Source organism: Bombus vosnesenskii, unplaced genomic scaffold, assembly GCF_011952255.1.
Source record: "Bombus vosnesenskii isolate JDL3184/JDL3185 unplaced genomic scaffold, Bvos_JDL3184-5_v1.1 scf7180000013304, whole genome shotgun sequence".
Taxonomy (NCBI): domain Eukaryota; kingdom Metazoa; phylum Arthropoda; class Insecta; order Hymenoptera; family Apidae; genus Bombus; species Bombus vosnesenskii.
The window spans coordinates 1,252,913-1,275,393 of NW_022882953.1; the positions used below are offsets into that span (position 1 = coordinate 1,252,913).

Consider the following 22,481-nt stretch of genomic DNA (forward strand, 5'->3'; position numbering starts at 1 on the left):
TATAGAAAATATTCAAAAAGTCGTACATTTAATATTCTATGTTTAATAATTCCAACTAATATTTCCCATTTCTTGAACCATGTAAACATATAAAATTCCATACACGTCTATAGTTTAGTCATGAATAGACTATAAATATATCCATATTGTCCATGCATTTATGGAAAATTTCAATTTATGTAGAAATTCGCAGAGTACGTATAAGATGCAGAAAGATTGAAATATTCCATGTATTAAGTAAGTGAAATAAATCTCCATTTAGGCCCCGTTTCTTTTATTATGTTCATAATGTATAAATATGAAATTGCGTAAATATTCGCAATCTAGTCATGAATATGTATAATAAAGAACAAACTCTGTCGATTGCATGACCGTTGTCTAATATAAATCGTGAATAATAGTAGTATCAGATATACGCAAGTGCGAATAGAATCGTCACGATACGAAAGCATATATTTTGATTCGTAACATGTGTTTTGAGCCGGGGAACGGTTGTTTGACTCATTTCGCTTTTTATGCGTAAACCGAGAAGGTTGAGCGTAATGATTTATAGCCATTCAAATATTGGATATATCATAAACTGTGCTTGCTTGTTCATGTGTTTAGAAATTCTGATGTATGAATACCGAAATGTCTTCATTTTGTATAGCCACGGTTATTTAAATGCACGTATGTTGACAGCGTTTCAATATTCAAAGATGCTTTAACCGTATTCTTATGAAAATTTGAAAATCCAGTTCTGTGAATTTCTTGGAAGATTATCGCTTTCTCCAAAAATATTATCTACTATGTGAAAAATGGTTTATAAATCACTCGTACGTTATTGAGATATATTAAATTTTTTTCAATTATTCCAAGTTTGTTCACGATTATGTCAATTCGATGAGTGATATATTACTCAAATGCAAACTTATTCAACGTATATTATTTGGAAATATACAACGAATCAGTTTAGTAAACTACGTTGTACCTCGATCTCTTCTAAACTTTGTCAGATATGTCCAATTTTCCGAATCAGTTTATTCCTTCGAAACGAGATTCGTTTTAATATATATAGCAAAAAACTCGACTGTTTTGTATCATAATTCATGCTACGTGCGATTATATATACAAACTATTTAATTATGTATGAACAAACGCACGCTCACATAAAAATCATACGAACGATAAATTATAAAATCCACAAACAATATCAAATATTGCTTATGTCTGCGTTTCAATTTTTAACAAATCTGGATTCCAACAGTTGAAACCCGAACGTATTCTTGGCAATCTACAGCAAAAATCTCTCGTATCTCATCTCCATAGGAGATAAGTTGGTCGAAAATTTCAGAAAACAAGATTTAGGGATTACCAAATGATGTAGCGAGGAAAGCGGTGTTTAATCAGAGATGCCTGGCTTTCTTCTTTCTTTCGTTGGATTCTCTCGTCTCGTTTTCGGCGTGGCTCTACCTGCCGCATTGCTGGTGGCCGAGTTTCACGTGCCGTTAACCTTGAATCCGGATTTAACGGCTGCGTTTATGCTAATATACCAACCCAGCGAAGAAAGCACGCCGCTCATGGAACACGAAGTAAGTTCCCCCGTGCACCTTTTTATCCCGCGGGACCACCGTGAACTAATGACAATCGGTTGGAAAGTTGCGTTTTGCGAACGCGTTCTCTCCCCCTTTCTGCATCATTTTAAATGCATCGATAGCATGTTAGACGATAATTGGTCGTAAAGGACGATTAAAACTGTATGCAAATTCGATGTAATTCAGCGAGCCAGGCTTTTCTTTTTTCCCGAGGCAATCACGTGTAATGATAACCGGCGAACATCGAATGTTTGCTTAATAATTTTGAAAGTTACGCTAACCTTGTGTGGGATCGTGATTATGGATCAGCTGTGACGCGAGAGAAACCTGTTGATGGAAATTGATGTTGGCTGTTGTCAGAAAACGAGGTTCATGTGGATGTTTTAACCTGTTAACTGGGTTATTACTTTAACTAGAAATTTCTATAATCACGAAATTAAGAGTTACAAATAATTGAAAGGAAGAATTTAAGGAATAAAAGTAATTTTTGTATACGTAAATATGATGTTTAGCTTTAATGAAAACGAAAGAAAATATTACAACATAGAAGATTTATAAATACAAAGATTATTATGTCAAAGAGATTAGGAACTCAATGGAAGCATTAAATTCCTCTTCGGTTAACAGATTAAGTGCCAGTTTCTTGCGTCAAACTCGTTTGTATCAGAATGGCGAATAATCAGCTTTTTGTATACAATTGCATATGATGCCCGAAATTTAAAATCACATAATACGTTATCTTTTTTGCACATTGTCACCGTTTTGTAATCGTTTTATTCATTTTAATTTTAAATTTTACGCGGTTTCGCTTCATGAATTTAAATTCGATTTCAATGAGACAACACGAAACATTGTTAAGATATGGATGTTTTCAATATTTTTATAGAAGTGTGTATTCATTATATATTCATACGAAGCAACTGGAAACATCGTATAAAACTACACTAATTTTCATATTTATCGTTATGATGCTTTTAATAAATTTATATTTCATTACCAACTGTCAATCATCGTTGTTCGTTTTACAAATATCCTCGTTTAAAATCAAAGTTGTGGAATTGCTTAATGGTCGTCGTCTTTATGCTAATTCAATTTTTTATTGAACTCCTTACACATGATTTAAAAAAATATATTTCATACTTCATTTCTTGTTAAAGCAAGATTTAAAATTAAAAGTACTTGAATACTATTTCCACAGACAAAATGTTTGACGTTGCCATTTTACAAAACTGATCTAAACCAATGCTACACGGAAGCCTTATCGAGATCAACGATCGAGTTTCTAAAATTTACATACCAATTTATCGCCTCATGTTGGCTAAACAATAGCACGTTCAACGTGGTCGAAACATTGTCTTCGAAATGTCGAAAAAAATATTTAAACGACTGTAAATGTCCTGGTTGCGGTTTCTCAACGCTGTAGTTCCGTTTTACCTGTAAATGTCGCGGGGGTGGCTTGTTTTAACGCATTTCGCGGTTCGAAGATTTACATCGTTCTGTTCTCTTCCCTTGAGAAACGACAACGTTCAGCGGTTAAAGCATTGTTTGCAACGTGCACCAACTTTCACGAAGTCGATGTCTCCGTTTGTTTTTTTCTTTTTTTCAGACAACGTGAACGTCAATCTTCATTTTCTTGCTGAACGATTTCTGCGCGAGCCAACTCCGACAGGTTGGCTCCTCGCCGACAGAACGTCAGTTTCCTATTGAATCGGTTGTATACGATATTCGGGTTTCGTTTGAGTTGCACTTGTGCAAGGAATGCATTTCATGATATCGGTAATTGATTGTGATCGTGTAAAATGTGTGGTAACAAAGATTTATTTACGTAACCCAGATATTCTCGAGCGCACTTTTCTTTTAAATAATGCCTTTTCGTGTTTGAAATTTAAGTCGAATATGCGATCGTTTATTACGTTACAACTACTTATTTGTCCCAACTACGTGTACATTTATCTGTGGTCAAAATTCTTTAGATCGATAAAACGTTGCTTGTACAAATTTCAATATCGCTATCCACCGAATTTGTTCAAAAACCAAAAACAAAATTCTTATCTTTTTTACATTGTGGCAAATATCGTTTAAAAGATACCAGATATTTCATTCCTGTAAACGCCAAAAGCAGCGTCGAAGTTTTTCTGAAAACGTTAAAACACGTACCATTTGTTAAACCAAGAACGAGAAGTTCCCATAAAAATTGAAAGAATTTGCCAAGGTTAAGTATGATTTCTAAAGTCATGAGTCTTTTTCTCAGAATATGAAACAAGATACCAACGAGCGGTGATTAATTACAATGGTGTCGTATTGTCCTTACGGTTCATTATTATTAAACAAATCCACGGTCTCGCGGATGTGGCTACCTCGATTTCTACGATTCGCGGCGCCGCATATATCGTGGTAATGAAGGCAATTCATTCGCTTATTCACCGTGCCGTGTTCGTAGGAGTAAGACATTAATGTGTGCGCGCGCGCGATTACCGCTTCGCCAAAGCGCACCACGAATCTTGCTAGAGAAATATAAACGGCGGGGATGACGTGGGCGAAAACACGCATTGAGATGTGTTTCTTTTCTCGCCGGCTACCCACCCGCAAGTACACGTTGCCCCGTCAGTTCTCTCGTTGATTTTGCACTCTCGGGCCTGCGACAGGAAAGCGAATTGCAGCCGAATGATTCATGTGGTCACGGTGGTCGCGAACGCGTGTGCTTGCTTTCGTTTCACGCAAAGGGTGCTGGCCTGTTATGTTTTGTTTCTTTTTATTTAAAAAAAATTTCTTTTTAACGTAATTGGTATAAGATGGGAGAAAGTTTTTGGACGATATATGCATTTCACGTCCGATAGCTACGTGAAGTATTATACGATTTTACTGTACATAAATTTTTCTCTTATTTTTTAATTCTTCTCTGTATCTTTATTCTATGGTTTTTCTAAACCTTGGAAAGTTTATGTTAATTTTTATACAGTGTTTTATGGTCTAGTATTTTAGTCGCGAACTTGCGTTCTGCAAGTGGCTGGTTTTGTTTAACGAAAACCGCGCTGCCTATTTTTATTTCCTTTGTATTCTTGAGAAATATTTTTCACCGCAACCGCGGAAAAAAAACGCGAGAGATTTTCCTGCTTTTATCTGCCTTGTTCGGTTTTTGTATTTTGGCTTGTCGTGGGTATTGAAGAGTTTATGTTAAATTTCATAAATGCAAGTTTGATATCATTAAAGTTCTGTTTCAATGTTTCTGCAAAATTGCAGTATTGGTATTTATTCTGTGAGAGATGTGAATTTTAAATACGTATAGATTTATCAGTTAAAAATATATATAGTTTTACTAGTTAGAAGAGTTGATTATCCGATACCGAGTTTACGGTGTGATCGAAGATAATGAGCTGACTGACACTAGAACGTTTATTGTGGCTAATGTCAGTAGGGTAACATTTGAAATTAAAATTTGTTATTTCAACAGTTCATACTACTCCCATTCAAATCAAAATACGGTGAACGATCCATCAATTGTTCTAGTAGCGTACTATATTTCTAAATTAACACTGAAATATCTGAATAATCCATGTTGCTTTTCGTGTATCTAATTATTTATCTTTCTCGAATCAATAGAATAAAACGTTGTGAAACGAATATAGGAAATTCTCATAGCGGTGTAACTACGAAAGAAAAAGAGAACCAAGAAAGAAAAGTATAAAAGCTATTAAATTATATTTATTTCCAATTCAATATTAATATATCTGCATAACTTATGGTACTTCTTTTGTATTTCGCTATTCATGATCCTCGATAGCTTTATTGATTCCGCTAAATATCTTCCGAGCAATTGCTCATGCTCGTAGCGTTCGCTTGTATTTCGTATCGACCAATTAATCATTTCCCAGCTGGCGCGTGCATAAAATGTTGAAATTGTCCTGGCTGATCGCGTCGAACGTCTCAACCAGTACTTCCACTTACTTAATCAATCTTCACGAACGAATGAATATTGAAAACTCGTGTATCTGCCGGAAAAGTTCTCTTACACGCGTGTTCGACTATGATAATCGCATAGATGATGAATTCAGGTAGTATCATTTCTAACGATGCATCGTTTATCCTCTTTTCATTTTAATTGACTTATGGAATCGGAAAAAGCACAGGTAGGAGTTTGGTAAACGAACACTCGTTTAGGACGGAGTATCAATATGCGTTGTGCTATTACTCGTCAATTAATTGTACCAGGTATTTGAGTTTATATTTGTAACTGCTTTGTATTAATAGTAATTGTGATTCGAGCTTGCTACGATCTTTGGATTCTAATCAATTTAATCAGATTTTTATTATTTCAAGAGACTTTGTAATTGTATCGTAATTGTAAGAAAGAAAAAATAGGTATTCTTCCTATCTTTTTCAAGATCGAGGGATCTTAAAAAATTACATAAAATATATTTATCTGTTAAACGAAAAAGATTTCAAGAACCTTGTTACAGGGTGTTAGTTCTGATATGTTAGATTCGTCGTCGAACGATAGAAATCTTTTGTTCGATGATAACAAATTTTGGAGAAAATTAAAAAACACATAGATAAAAGACAAGGATTCGTAGGGAGAACTGGATGTAACACGTGCGTAAGTTCTCAAAGCGAGAAATAAATTCCAAGATAAAAAGATATTTCAATCGAAAACTATCCAGGAACCGTAGCAAAATGAAAAAAGTTACAACTAAAGAGTTAATCGCTTATCGTATAAATCTATTCAAAAAAGATCTCACTTTATCCTTCTTCGTTCTCTCTCCGACTGGATTCGCGATTAAATTATCGTCCCATCAAAACGTGTACCTGTTCGTCCACACATAGAAAACACTACGAAATAGCCATGTTCGAAAATATCGAGGTCACCGTGCAATCACCAGGACGAAACGATGCAACGAACACGAATTTCAGGTTTTCGTGGCGAAAAAAATTATTAGAATGGGTTAATGCGTAATAAAGTTGGTCCATCGTGTTTCTTAGCCTGTGTCGCTTTAATTGGCGACTGGTTTTGGAACCAGTCTTCTTTCTCTCTCTCTCCTGTGTGCCTTCGCTCACCGATGCGTCGATCTCGCGTACCATTCACAAACAACGTCATGAATGAGTTCTCACCCTCGTCGCTCCATCGAGAACCATCTTTTCTTTCCTTTCTTCTTTATTTAACGATACACGCAGTCGATATAACTGTATTGGTATAACTGCGCCGTCTATTCGTACGTCATACTCGCGTAAAATTGTAAATTACGCTTCTCCCTACGAACCTTGATTGCATTTTATGATCTTAATCCTCGGTATAATGCTGCACGCCGAAGCGTGAGGTATATTTATTTTAACGATTTAAGTAACACGTCGCGAGAGTTCCTCTTCTTTCCTTTGTCGTTTATTCTGTATGGATCAGAGTTGTTTCGTAGAAAGGATTAGTAGAAGTAGAATGAACATCTTTTATGCGGTCGGTTTACAATGTCCGAGCGTGAAGGCAGTGAAATCCTATGTGGAAGAAACGATTTCGACGGGTAGTAAAACAAGCTGGAAAATTGCTTTCGTACGTAGTACGTTGCAAAGCGGATCAAGGGATCGTGAAACGGGTACTAAATTGGCAAGCACTTGGTTGATGTTAAATTGACTCTTATTAGACTCGACGAATGCTATATCGACTTATTTGATATACGCATATCAATCTCTGGAATTAAAGAGTTAAAGCGTGTTCCTTGTAAATTAATTAATTAATCGTAGCCGTAGCTTCGATACTTTCTAACGTTAATAGGATTTCACTCGTTTTCTACTTCCGTCAGTTTTAGCCAAGGAACTTATCCATATCTTTGATTGATAAATTATTTATAGAGCTCGGAGAGAAAGTGGTGCGTGTAACGAAATCTTTAATTTGAGTAATTTCATAGAAAAATCTGTATGCTTTCGAACATTAAAATACATCGCTACAGGCAATCATAGAAAGGTAGAAATTCATTAACCGTTTCTAGTAGTGGCCATGGTAATAATAATGGTAATAATAATAACATGGACTAATCACTTAAAAAAGAGTACGTGTAATTTTTAAAGTAGTAACAATGAAAAAATGAGAAAGCTATAACAATGTAATCTCATTACAAATAATATTGGTTTTTGCAAGAAGCTACATATACTCACTGTATTATATACCACTTTTCCACAGATCCTCGTCATTTAATTATATCTATTATTTTTCTGTCCCGTTATTTTCCATTACATACATTATCTATTACTCCTTCGCACCGGTAACTATTAATAAACCTAAGAGGAAAAAATACTAGAAATGGCTTGGACAGCTTAATTAGTCAAAACTCTGATCGCAACTTTCTTCACGGATAAATTTCCAGGGTGCCACTGGCGAACGAAGTTTTTCAATTAAGCTCGTCTACCCCCCTGTTGCGTGCTTTCTCTGTGGGGTTTCCTCGCATGCTAAGACGTCAAATCGCTCACGTTACAAGCCCTAATAGCCAACGTCCGCAAATTGCCGTACAGCCTCGCTTCGACGGCTGGAAAAATGCGCGATTGTCGAGGGATCACTTTGGAGAAGCTGGTCTTGCGAGGCGTGTCTGAGCAATCGCGTATAAATCACGCGACGACCAGGGTTAAGGAAGTCATTATTAAAGTATGGGCGAGAATCACGTCGTTGTGCGCGAGTCATGAGTGATACGACGTCTAACGGATTTGACGATTAGCCTCGGACACGTTGCTCTTGCTCTACAGCTACTCGTGGGCGTTTTACACCCGGTAGTTGTCAAACGGTTACCACTGGTTCTTATGCAGTTGATTAAGTGCGTCGAGCACTTGACCCTTGCTTCCAGAATCGCGAAAGCCGCACGATGAAAAATCGCGGGACGCGATTAGCGGCCTGAATCCGATTCACGCTCTATTTCGCGGTTTATGATGGTTTCATCTTCTTTCGGAAAAGGTAAATTTGTTCGTTGACGTTGGCAAAATATACCGCAACTACGTGAACTTCTTTCTTATGAAAGATTTTACAATTAGATCGTAAATTTATATTTGTTACACAAGATCCGGGATTTTGTCATTTCTCCAGAGCTCAGCAAAAGATAAAGATGAATGGCATCGCATCATAAACCGTGACAAATATTTGTATGTATGTTACAATATGTAATACTTGATTTAATTCCACTGTTTAGTTAGACTTTAATTGTTTTACATCACATCTACAATTAGATTCCTGAAGTTATTGAGAAATAGAAATCAGAGAGTCTGATAGATTTTGTTTCTGTAGAATTCAGGAGAAATTTAGGTTCGCTTGAGTTTGCGTGTCAGTCTCTTGAAGGGAAAGAGTTTGAAGCATGGAGCGATATAGCAATTCGAATTACAGTATAGCAACGAACTGGAAGTTTTCTTCCAGTTATCGCGATAACAAAGGAGTTGTCAAGTTAATTGCAGAATTGCAGAATCTCCGATATAAGAAATTAGAAAGAAACGAAGAAACTTACGAATCGTTTTCTACGGACTGTCGATTATATATTCGCTTCCCGACTCGTAGCAAAGAAGCGCGTGGTCCGCCAAGCACCTTGTGCATATTACCGTTTCTTCGACTGTACAGGAGCAGTGGAAGAAGTCGGCAATGGCTGGTAATGGGACAACTTCTTCGAGCATCCAAGGTATCCAGGTGTTACGGTATAATTTACAAGAAGGGGAGTAATGTTACTTCTCGATGTAACCTCGTTCGAGGCATCGATGTCCCCTCGAGGGCAGCGCGTAGGAGAGTTTATAATACGTAGATCGAATCAGGTTCGGCTCGTCTTACCGATCTCGAGCTTGTGCATTAATCGTTACTTTATGTAAATTGTACCAAATCGATTGGAATATTGAAAGAGAAAGAAAACGAGGAAATCAATGGAAAAAAGGCGGCGAAGGATAAAGACGAGGAAATGCCGGGGGACGAAGAAAGAGAAATCGTTTATCGAATAATCTCAACGCGTCCCGTGCTTATTTATCGATACTGATAAATACTTTTAGCTTATATTTGCTATGCGTTTCTCGACTCATTAGAAAAATCCATTCGACTAGTTCTTCCTTGATACACGATCATTGGGTAGGAGTAGCCTTTATTCGTCTCGGTGATTATTCCATAAAATCTACGGCCATTGAAACGCACGCTATGAAAAGAGGAAAACGAGGAAACAAGAATGAATTAGCAGCTCGTTATCGGTGGAAAGACTCGCGAGTATGAAATTGTAGGTTGCTTGGTGACAAGCAGAAACTATGAATCACATTTTGTAACGTTACCCTAGTTGCTATATACGCAACGGTGTTTGGAACGCAGACAGATAGCGAGATGGACAGGAAACCTCGCCAACAACGTTTCCGCGCGTAAAATCCACGCCAATCGTCCGAACGCTGTTTGTTTTACTATGCTTCCTCGTTACCGAACACCGTAAGCGACGACGTAAATGAATGGTTGCACGGTCATTAAGACGCGTCGTCTAACCAGGAGTAATTGCGACGTCAAGGGGATCGTAAAATCGTCACGACGCAACTGTTGGATTCTTGCAGCCATTCTGTCAATGGTTTTCCACTCTGACAAGGATATTTATAACAACGAACACGCATTCAGCTTCGGGTTAAGCGACGTTCTTCGCTATTATTTCAGGAATTTGCAATCTGTAGGGTCTACCGCATAAACGAACTGTTGGTATTCTTTGCCTTTCTTAGTTTTTCAAATGTTCTCTGTAGTTTTTTCTTGGGTTGTTAAATGATTACGAAGGAAGAAAATTGAATATAACAAGCTAGGGTTATTTGAGTCGGTTAAGTTTCGACATCTTGAAATTCAATCTTGAACTGTGTGTAGAATAATCAAACTTGTTGCATATTATGAAATACCATTGGTCTTTGCTATAACGACGAAAGAACGAGAAAGTATCGCGTACTTTAGGTTTCTTGAATCAGCAAGGAAGCATTTTACGAGAACTAATAAAATGAACAACAAAATTGTACACAGGCCACTGAATTATATTATTATAATTTCGAATGGGGATATTAATATTTGACGAACGAACAACTTCTTTCACCTCGATGAGTGAAAGTTACGTATTTCGAGAAAAATGATGCCCATCAAGCTGCCAATCTATAAAATATATTTCGCTTTCTATCACACCACCAATAACCAGTTAAATAGTCCATTTTTGAACGTAAATCGCTTAAAAATCGTTCATAAGCAAATTTGGCGAACTTTACGAGGCAAATTATAATACTTAGCTTGTTTGAAATATCCTTCTGATTCATATAATTCTACTTTCACCCTACTTCGCGTGGATCACCCTTGTAAAAAAGGTAATCGCGTGTTTCACTCGGATCTTTATCATAATCTGAAACTATATCTTGCATTCTAGACTGATCTACACGAAACCAGCTTTTTCTTTTCTCTCTTGCTACAAAGAACGAACGCCAATGTGCATTAGTTCTTGGCATTAAATGAATCCTATGTACAAAGGATTTATCGCGTTATCGAAGTGCTAAAATAGTATCGTTAATATCCGATTTGATCATTGTTTAATATATTGAAAGAGGCATGCTTTTATGTGTTTTCGTTATCATTGATGTTTCGCGATAAGGAATTAGGTATTAATCATCCGTTTCCTTTTGTTACAGTAGAATTTATGTTTCGTGGAAGTGCCAGTAAAAATAGTGCATATATTTTAATTAATAATTCCTGGCATTCATTAACAAGCTTGTTTATTACATAACGAAGTATGTAATTAAGCTATAATTATAACTTCTAATATGCACATGTATTGTAATTCAGAATCACAAGGCAAACACGTATGAATTCATTTTTCTTGATATTCTAATTGTAATGTAAATTTAAATGTTATTTGATGGTTAATATACTTACAGAATTGGAAAGAAGACTTTTTAAATACAAAGGTACAAATCTTGCGAAACTTATTGAAATATTTTCATTACGAAAATATCTACGAAGTTTTATAATGAACCCGATCGTAGAACGTTATGACAATCGTAATTCAAGACGAAACAAAGATAAGAAAATTGATAATATAAAACACTGTAAAATATGAGAAATGTTTGTCCTCCTGTGATCTTCGATTATATGATAATTTATTATTGGATGGCGTGTAACGTGCAACGTATAGCAAGATAATTCGAAGTGAAGATCCAAACGTCTAAATAAAAAATAAGACCAAAAAACGTGGTACTTTCAAAAGGTATAAATAAAAAGTGATGAAGTAATCATACATAGTTACGAGATTATGAGGCGCCAGTGCTATCGCACTGGATAACTGCAAGTAATATACGTACTCATCGATATTATCGGAAATCAGTAAGATCTTGTTGGTATATGATTCAAAGCAAGGCGTCTATCAGTTTCCTTTCTGCTAAATATCGACATCCTATCGCGAATCTTCATTTATCGATATTTCATAATAATGTCTATTGCACGAAGAATTTATTCTCGGAGACATTCTCAAAGTTACCAATCACTTTAGATATACCTCGATCGATCGTTCCTTATTCTTTTAAACAATTAGAACAACTAAAACCGAAACTTAATTATTTATCCGAGTTCTATGTATATAGCAACTTGTGTGATGAATTTATCATTTATCTCAATACGACCAAATTCGATCTAAGATTCATATTTGAATTGGTGTGAGAGGTGATCAGATATTTCCTCTGTGAAGTATAAACATACAATTGTATATGATATCATCGAAATTAGAAAAATATAATCGAACTTTGTCCTATGCAATTGAATTTTCTGTAACCAGACTTATCAGATCTGACCAGACGACTGTAGAATCTATTGTTACTAGACTCTATCAGACTTTATTGAAAATAATCAAATTACAATCCATTGTACCCTATCGAGCATCACTAGGATCTATTGAACGTCACAATAGTCGATTGGAGTCCATTGATTTCATAAATCATATTCGCTCGAAGCGTTACGGACTTTATCAAACATTATACAACACGATAAAAAATTAGTAGACTTCGTTAGACCGTATTAAACGCAATCTAATGTTGCTTGACTTTCTCGAATTTGATTAATCATTCTCGGAATTTGAGAAACTCGATTGAACATTGACACGACGTTCATAGCCGTAACAATAAATTGAACTTACAATCATAGATGATTAACATGTCAATTATGCTATCATCTGGATTTGAATTCCACGGGTTAAGGTTAATGTCCTACTTTGGAATTTTGAATCTTCAATTTAGATTTGCAATTCGATTTGTTTTTCAGATCCAGATTTTGTATTCGAGATCGAGTTCGTGATCGAAACTTGAGTTTCAGATCTGAGTTTATTATACCGAATGTTAATATCTGTGCGTTATGCGCGAGTTGGATTCTCGACTGAACTGGTAGTTGAAATTTAAGTCAGAAATTTAGCTTTAAAATTGGAATCATCGTCAACACTTAGGTTCTGATTCTCAGATCAGAATTTAGACTTGAATTTATTGCTGGAATCCATCCAATTTCGATGTTCGTTCATAGCTGAGATTTCTGTTTCTTGGCTCTTTAATTTCGGTTCATGACACTCGGGAATTAAATTCAAAATTTGGTTTGCATCGGAATTTGAATTCAGATGGTCTAGATCCAAGCGTCAAGGTCTAGATTTACATTTACCGCTATGTACTTTGTCAATGTACAATTCAGTACGATATAATCTTGGTTGTGCGGAAGATCCGTAAGATATTACAATTGGGAGTCTATGATAGGATCTCTTGAACCTTATTCCAATTAAAATCTTTTCGATTCATTCTTTCTGATAAAATAGTGTGGATTGATGTCGTTCGATACGCGATCTAGCTGTATGCAATCGTATCTGATATGTTAAATTGAATTTCATCGTGCGATTAGATCTCCAATGATTAACTAATGATATAGAATTCTATGCAAACAAGATTGACTACATTTTTCGATATTTGTTATTATGTAGCGATCTGCTACACTATGCACTAAGTTATAATTAGATCCAGTGACTGTGTTTTAATAGGAAAGCTATCTAGTGCGACTAACTGCTTCTAGATCATATAAATCATGAACGACAATATAAAATATAAATTTTTCTCCATACGTAAACTTGAATCGCGAGCCACGATTGGATCGCGTTCCATTGTGTGTAACATTTTAATAGCTTCTTATCTGTCATACGCTATCAATGTCGCCGATGAAAGACAATTTGTATGTCAAACCGAATTATCTTCATCGATCAATGATCTGTGACCACACATACGTTCATGCGACCCTCTATACCTTCATTTAGCTATGTAATGACGATAATAATGATCGTTATTGCACAACTAAAATGAGTAATTACATAACATTGAATACTATCAGGAAACCTAAAAAAAAAATAAAAAGAATAATGGAGAGATTATTATCATTACGAGATGCAATTTACTTGTAATCCCGACGAAACTCGTCGAACTATAAAGTTTCTTGTACAAGTTTAAATCGTTCTCGACTGGCAATTAAAGTGCAGCCTTTCTATCCGGTCCGTGATCGAACAACACGACCTGATCACCGTCGATCGATCCGTAATATTCGCCAATCGATATTTCACTATGCCTCCCCGATAATGTACAGTAATAGCGTGCCATTTGCATTCGAGTCGAATACGCGGACCGAGGCGATACCAAACGTCACAACTTGTCCATTATTCATAAATAACATTTCAATTAAAGCACGATCTGCCTGAGCGTTTTGCAATTTTTCCGTCGTTTTACGAGGACACTTCGAAGCAAGATCGTTTGATTTCTTCGCGATACCGTAAATTACAATTATTTTGATTCGCGTATGTAAAAAGTCGTTCGAGTAGGACAGAGGGGATTTTTTAAGATTCAATAGGAAGATTGTAAATTATTCATCTACGACGCGTGTCGCAAAAGTAAAAGCCAGATTACTGTATCGTTATCGTACGTCGAAATCGAGTTCGTATATATTCTACACAAAGGGTTGTTCCAGGAGAAAGTTCCTCGATTTTCGATCGTAGGTGGATATTTTTCATGCACATCGTGATACGGTTTCGTGATCAGTTTCACTTTCTACCAAAAGCTCGCTTCCTGCCTCCGCACTTATGACGAAATGCTTTACGACGCGGAATTCCTCGGTTTATCTTTCCCGATGAATCATGTGCTTGTTCCTAGAGCCGATATTTCTAAGGATAGACGATTCATTGCTCCTAACGAATCTTCTAAATGCTCACTTCGATATATTCTCCTAGATAATAAAAAGAAACTCTGCGTAGCTTTACTTCTCGTATTCAGCGTTGTCCCTATTTCTACGTTTCTTCGTATAAAGCCAGAAGAGCTAACTTAACGGTTAATCACACGATAAATTGGTACAATAACGGTAAAATAGAAAATTTGATTTACTTCTTCGTTTGTTATATTCCCTATCGACTATGATAGCTTCATCCTTTTTTTTTACTTATCTCTACTTCCTTATTCGTTTCGAGAATTTCTACCCCTGTGATGAACGATCGATCAAGAATGGACCACTCAACGAGCAAATTATTAAAAATATCTGAATTTTAGCATATAATTCTTGAGAAACCAGACTATTAATTTATAGAGTTGATCAATTAAAGTTTCGCGTGTTTCAAATATTCCTCTCTAAGAAGATTATATTAAAACATACTATAAAAATTATCTAGTATCCTCTTCCAAACTATACAACCTTCTCAAAGAGGAAACTGTATAACAACATTTGTAATACTTTTACGTTGGAATTTCGATGCGTATCTTTACACGATGTTACCGGCATTTACCAATCAAGGTAGGCTCATGCAAAAACGAATTAATTCACCGCACAGCGTGTCGAATCGGCGGACACGTGTTCGCGGTTTCGTGAGTCAGGATAACGCAGGAAGGTGTTCGTGACGTTCGGAGCAAGGTGTTCGTGACGTGCCGCCAAGTCTACATCCGATTAGCCATCCACGTCGACGTGCATCGCTGATAAGTCGCGATGATGCAAGCGACGTTCGAAATGTCAGTGCAAGAGGAAACGAGGGCAAGTATGCCGAATTCTCCCAGCTAAACGGTAATTCGATCATCACCGGTGAAAAGACCTAGATAAGAGATTCCGACACCGTCTGTCGCCGAATACCTGTACGTTATCAACGATTTCGTAAGAGGAGCAGCTATAAATGACCGGTGATGTTATTATATGCTGTGGTCATACGAGTAGCGAAACGATGGACGTGGATTTCGATGAATATTTCAGGCTGAAGTGTAGTAGAATTTAGTTTTATATTTAATTTATTTGAAAAAGATTTTGGTTAGTGACTGGTTAACACGTTGGATACGCAAGACACGGATCAGAGTCAGTATATATCTTTTTTTTTTATTTCATTCTTATGTACTTTTTCTATTCTTAATACGCCTTAGATTCTCATGATAGACCTATACATGCACTTACTTTTAAAAAGTCACAAAAATGTGGAATTCAAAATTTGCTCGTTAAAACGAGAGTCGTATTTGTATCGAATGTGTGAAATGAATTTTTATGATCGAGTGGGTTTACCCAAACGCGAACTTCTATTATATGAACGAGAAATCTTAAATAGCGAATCAGTGAATTTATTCCATACTATTGTCTGACCTTTTACTGTTATACAAACTCCAGCTATAAAATCCTATGAATTCCACATATGACCACTACGTATGATATCGTTCCTCGATAAATGAAGTTTTATTGTAATATCCATTTAAATGAATTCCCGTTGATCGAATCCGTTTTTCTAAATGCGAACAATTATATAAAATGATGATAAATCATAGGGAAACGATTGGATTCCTATGATATGAAACCGCTTGTTCTACGAAAGGTTTAAGTAATCGAAGGTCTGCCGTAACATGAGTATCGATATTATTACAACGTGCGTCATAACACACGTTTTTTTCAATGCTCGAGTGAGCACACCGATAATCCGAAATTATAATCCAAATTTCCAACGTGGCGGCGATAATCCGAAATGATATTCCTAATCCGCTTACGATTACGCGGTAGCCGGACTTTCATCAAACCGGTGAACGCCCCCTCGATTTCATCGAACTTCCTATGAGTTCTTGAGCTACTAGCGAAAAGAGGATTCGACTGAATGATGATAAACAGGCTGATTCGTAGAATCTGTTGGTGAGTTGGTTTCTCGGTGACGGAGACCGTGATAATGGTTTCGTAAGATCTGTTGATGGATCTTGCGATTATGTAGATGAGTGCATATTTTGGAATCTTTGAATACGTTTGATAGAGTTTGTCAAGCAAAATCGATCCTGTAAGATACGCTCACGAATGGTTTGTATTTAGAGAAGTGAGGTTACTGGTGAAATAAATTACATTATTTGAGAAAGTGGGAAAAACGTATGTTTTAAAGAAATGTTTGTGTAACATTTAAATTATATACCGAGTATTTGGTTGTGTCATAAATGCTTCTTGTACAATACATGTACGAAAACAGGATTAATTTATGTATGTTGCAAAACAACCCAATATTTAGTGTCCATTAATGATAAATATTTATTATGCAATACTTGATAAATATCATGAATGTCATTTGAAATAGAAAACGAGCAGTTAATTCACTCTAATTACTTACTACTTTTACCGACAAGCGTTCTCTACTATTTAGTAAGAATTTTTGACCGACATTCCTCTGTTTCCTGTTCTTTTAATTGCCGTTCGATCGATTTCACAAGTGTTTGGCAATAGAGACGATCCACGATAAGACTGTTCTCGGATCGCTGTTTAAAAGTAGATGCAATCAGATCGAGAGTGATTTGCATGGAATAAGCTTTACGATCGTAAAGAAAACACGACGCAGTTACGATGCAAAGCAGTCGGCATTTTAACCGAGCCGTTTCGTGTTCACGATGATATTTAAAAATCGTGAAGACCTTTCCCTGTTTATAGTCTCGTTTGACTGTTGCAATCATTTCATTAATTAAAAAAAAAAAAAAAAAAAGAAGCGATCTTAAAATACCGACAGAATTGGAAATTTGAGTACACTTGACAGGCTACAATTATTATATCATTATACTGCATAATTTTATAGTATAGGAATGACAATTGTATTTTAAAAAAGACATTTATTCACCTCATTTTTTTAAATGAAATAATTTATAGTAATTGATTTATAAATCACTTCACCGATGCCATTGACTCGCTAATACATTCGCCTAATAAATTGGAAAATTAATAATTCAGTGCAACAGGTTTCCGTAATTTAACCACCTACACAATATTTTATATTGTACACTCAGGTGTGTGCGCTTCTTGCTTCGGTCGTCGGAGTCGCGTGGACTTTTTGTCACGAAGCCAAACTGGTTCCGCGAGACTGTGTAATAGGACACCATAAATCTTCCTTTTCTCATCAGAAATATTTTAGCCTCCCTCCTTCCGCAATTAATAAAGTCGCGCCGTTACTTCTTCGCCGTTTAAATTAATATGTAAAAAATTAATCGAAACGCTTATGAGGTAAACGCCTATAATGAAACAATTGCATTCTCGCTGAAAATTTCTTCTCATTTTGTTTTAACGAAGCTTCTGTATTTGATGTAATAAATTATGAAACTTTAAAAAAATGCATACAATCAACTTGGTTCCTGAAAGACTCGTTTTTAAAATACATTGATTTGTCTTAAGATTTTCGAATAGCGGCGTATCACACTGTATTACAAATTACAGATTACAAATGGACAAATTCAAGTTCTACGAGGTAGAAATGCTCGAAAATACATTTAAACGAGTATTTGATAGATCGCGCGCGTGAAACCGTGGAAAATCGCTTGCCACCCCGTTTACCGTTCGAAATGTAACTCTCGTCCATTACATTACGTGAGAAGGCGTGTTTACACGGTGTGAAAGGCGTCGCGGCTTCAGGACGGACCAATCGATGATTTCTCGAGAGTCATTAACTCATATAACGAATGATCCTGAGAGCGGTGAGCGTTTGCTGGATCTGTAATACCGCCATGCTATAGCTATGCCTGTCAATCGCGCCGGTTTCAAGAAATCACGGACAGTTTCGCGATCTAAAAACCGACAACGACTGCTCGTTTCACCCTACTTTCAGGTGAAAATCCATCGAATTTCTTTTCGTGTCTTACTGCTGTCTAACTCTCTAACTCCCGTACGCATTCAAATTGCAAATTGATAATTCTACTCACTGTGTCAATTCATAGCAGCGCCAGTAGAGTCTTTGGTTTCGCTTGTTTTTCAATCTTTCCAGTAAGAAATTATGATTTTCAATAGAAAGTTTCCGATAAAAATAAAATATCGTGGTTTGGAAATCGGAGGATTAAATATTTCAAAAATTATCCTCAAATTTGGCAGAGTAATGTGAAAAATATTAAAAGCTACTATATAGTTAAACAAATATTATAGATTATCGATAGAAGATCGATATTAATATATGCCTATAGACGTTTAAAAAATTGTCTACTGCGAGTAAATCTGACAGAATAAATTAGCGATAGATATTTTTAGCTATGAACGGCTTTCAAGACATTTTCATGTAATTTATTTATTTGATCGTGACCGGAAAGCGTAGGTTCAATGTTTAGATTCGGATTTTTATATTCTCTGATTTTACCTGTTTAGTTATCCTTGAAAGCTTTTCCATTTTATCATATATATAATCATGTACATAATATCGCGACATAAACTCGTTGGTTTAGTTTTGGGGATTTTAGTTTAGTTAGCGTTTGTAATTTTTAGTTAACGAAGTAAAATATTTACTGTCGTTAAATCACGCGGAAAATTGGTAAAAATAAAGTCGAGAACCATGTTCGAAGGAGAATGCCACACGTGCAACGCTCGAGTTTGAATGCATCACTTCGATAGGTCAGTGCATGTCTGACATGAACGTAATTGGTATCTATCGGAAACACGTCAAGATAAGATATCGGTTAACAACGTTATCGTGCTCGTCCGTGTGACGCGAAACGTGGTTGTCTTCTTTTAACCGAAACGCCGGCGTTTAACTTGGCCTCGTTACTTTTATCGACAAATCTTAAAGATCGATCCAGTCTAGCGCAACGTTCCGCGTCGCGCGATCGTGTCTTCTCCCAGATATTAACACTGTACTCTGCTATTTGTGATACGCCGTTTTCAGTCATCCAGTGAAATATATTCTCAAATAATCGAAATAAAGTTCATTATTTTCGTTGTGCTCCATCTCGCGCAATAAATATAAGCTTCGTGACAGGTTGCTCGCTCTGCTACAATTGTATTCAACTGAAGTAAAATTAAGTTGCGGTGCGAGTTTATGATATCATAAGTGACATGTATCGTACAAGGTATATTTTTCTTTGGAAACGTATACACGTAAAATCGAACTGTTTTCACCGTGATACGTAAACTAACACGTTTTCAAACGAAAGTTCCTGTGGATAGACGTTAATTGATGATGTGCTACTGAGGTGTTAAATTAATCATCGACGGAGGTATCGATAAGACTTTATTAGAAATTCCTCTATTACGGGCTCTCTCGTTATAAATAGAAACGAAGAAGAGAAACATAATACCTTAAGTCAATTTTTCATTACCAAGATTAAATCTTGATCGACCGGGCTGAGTTGTACGGTTGTTGGGTTTCTAACCATTAATCTTGTTTATCGTTTTCTTCTTTGTTTTCTTTTTTTTTTCGTACGTCATTTATTATTTTCTGTTATCTTTTTTACATAATATAGGTTATTGCAATTTTCTGCTTTCTTGTTTTCTTCTTTTTGCATTTATGTGACTGTGTATGTATATCTGGTAATAAAAGAACTAAAGAAAACGAGAGAGAAAGAAAGAGAGAGGAATCGTAATTTTCAATTAATTATTGCTAATTAATTTATACGTTAATCATACTGCTATTAGGTGTATTACGTATAATACATTTTAATTATATATTTATATCATTTATTTATGTTTTAATTTTTACTGATTATAGTTCTCTTTTTTTTACAGATCGGCGCAGGAGCCATGTCATCGGATCGGCATCACGGATCGCGAGAAATCGACGTAGAACCGGGAGAATCGGATCACCTGCCGGATACTTTCCGAACCGAGTGAAATCGAATACAAAAGATCGTCGGCCAATAATCGGGGATCGACACACGTGATCGGCCCACAACAGCTTGCAACCTACGGCCTCCCCGCTGGCCTGGCCAGCTACTATGCGAATTGAAGCTCTCAGCACCCTCGTCGCGGTGAGTTTGCCGTTTTCAAACCTTTCAACGCGATAGATATCACTTCTTCGCGGTCCATTCTTCGCTATGATCGATATATTTAATATTTGAGAACTGTATTGTCATTTTTGCGTGACCGATTCGGTTTTGTTGCGTGAGTTGAAAAAAGTATACGAAAATGACGTTTGTTTTATTTATAGCAGAATACATATACAGGGTATTTCACCTAACTTGACCATCTTAAATGTCTTATTTATTTTTTATGATAGGGGACAATTTCAGAGGAAGAGAATATTCGGTTCAAAGGGGCAAATGTAGTGACGGGCAAAACAATTTTCTCGAGGGCACTTTTTTCGAGATTCAACGATGTGCAATGTGTCGACGAGAAAATCATTAATTTCAATACTCGTTCGGCGACGGTAAACGAAGGAATCTCAATTTCATTGAAACAGTGTGTTGTGTAATTGTTCCTGATGCTTAGAAGCAGAATGTTTCCCGATCGTTGAATGGAACGTGGTGCAAGAATTTGATGGCCAGCTCGATCGTCAGGTCTTACGCCACTTGATTCCTTCCTGTAGCGTTTAATTAAAAAATAAAGTTCACAACGATACTCGCACAACACCAGAAAACATGCGAGAAAGGGTTCTATACGGATGTGCATCAATTATTATTATAAGTACTTAAAAATGTAGAGAAATCATTCATTTGTCGTCTCCAAAAGCGTATTAAAATTAATTTTGAACACCTTTTGAAATAAATATTTTCCACTGAAACATACAAATCTTACCTTTACCTTCTCTCCATACAAACGCGATTTTCTCGTCGAAAAATACGCGAGGATCAACGTATTGTACATCATTGAATTTGTTTTTTTTATAAACTATAAGACTGTTGCAATGAAAATGTGTAGTCCCATTTAAAAATACTTCGATGTCTTTGAAATCTCGAAAAAAGTGTCGCTGAGAAAATTTGTTGCCTATCACCACATTTGCCTCTTCGAATCGAATATTCTCTTCCTCTGATACCTTTTGCTATCATAAAAAATAAAGGAGGTACGTAAAATAGATCAAGTTAGGTGATCTATGCTGTATAGAAACCTCAATTTTAAGGTAAATTATTGAAAAGAATATATCGAACGATCCGATATATGTACCTAATATGAGATTAAATAGGATTGAAAAGTTTACAAATTTCTTAATATGAAAATTATCAGGATTTTTTTATTTTGGAACAATTACTTAAATTCCAATATTCCTCATTAAAAACGTAGTAGTACTCTTCATTTCATTATCTATTTTCTTTTTTTTTTATAGCTTTTGACGGCGATAAAATTTAAGTAAACTTCGTCCGTAACAAACGTAAAGAAAAATTACGAACTACGATTTAACATCTACGTATATTAAGAAGCAGGCTAAACTATGGTTAAAGTCTATGAATTAGACTTTCCCTGTTCTTTTTATATCAAATAACAGATGTAGCTCGAAAGCACCCCTAAATCGCTTTTGCCACACGTTGTTGATACAAGAATGTTTCATAGTTTTATTGGCAAAACAGTGCCACGTTTATTTGGCTAGCAGGTGTTAAAATAACATTTGCATAAATCTGGCTTACCGCTACAATAAGTAATGTTGCGCGCATGTTAGAGCCGTACAACTCGAATGCCAACACAAACGATAACCGTGATAACTATCCGGATTTAAATCATCGCCCATGGAGAGTGGGTGTAAT

General features: G+C 36.0%; 1 protein-coding gene across 3 annotated transcripts in view; it reads left to right on the plus strand.

Moving 5' to 3' along the window:
- The window catches only part of LOC117234333, a 113,512-nt gene that overhangs the window by 71,878 nt on the left and 19,153 nt on the right, over positions 1–22,481 (plus strand). For 2 of the 3 annotated variants that reach the window (XM_033495431.1, XM_033495432.1), the window contains exon 2: positions 20,533–20,774. In XM_033495431.1, the coding sequence (XP_033351322.1) occupies positions 20,742–20,774 (33 nt within the window). In that variant the 5' untranslated portion in view covers positions 20,533–20,741. Of the gene's footprint in view, positions 1–20,532; positions 20,775–22,481 lie in introns of those variants that run through there. The other variant, XR_004493501.1, reaches the window with a different exon arrangement.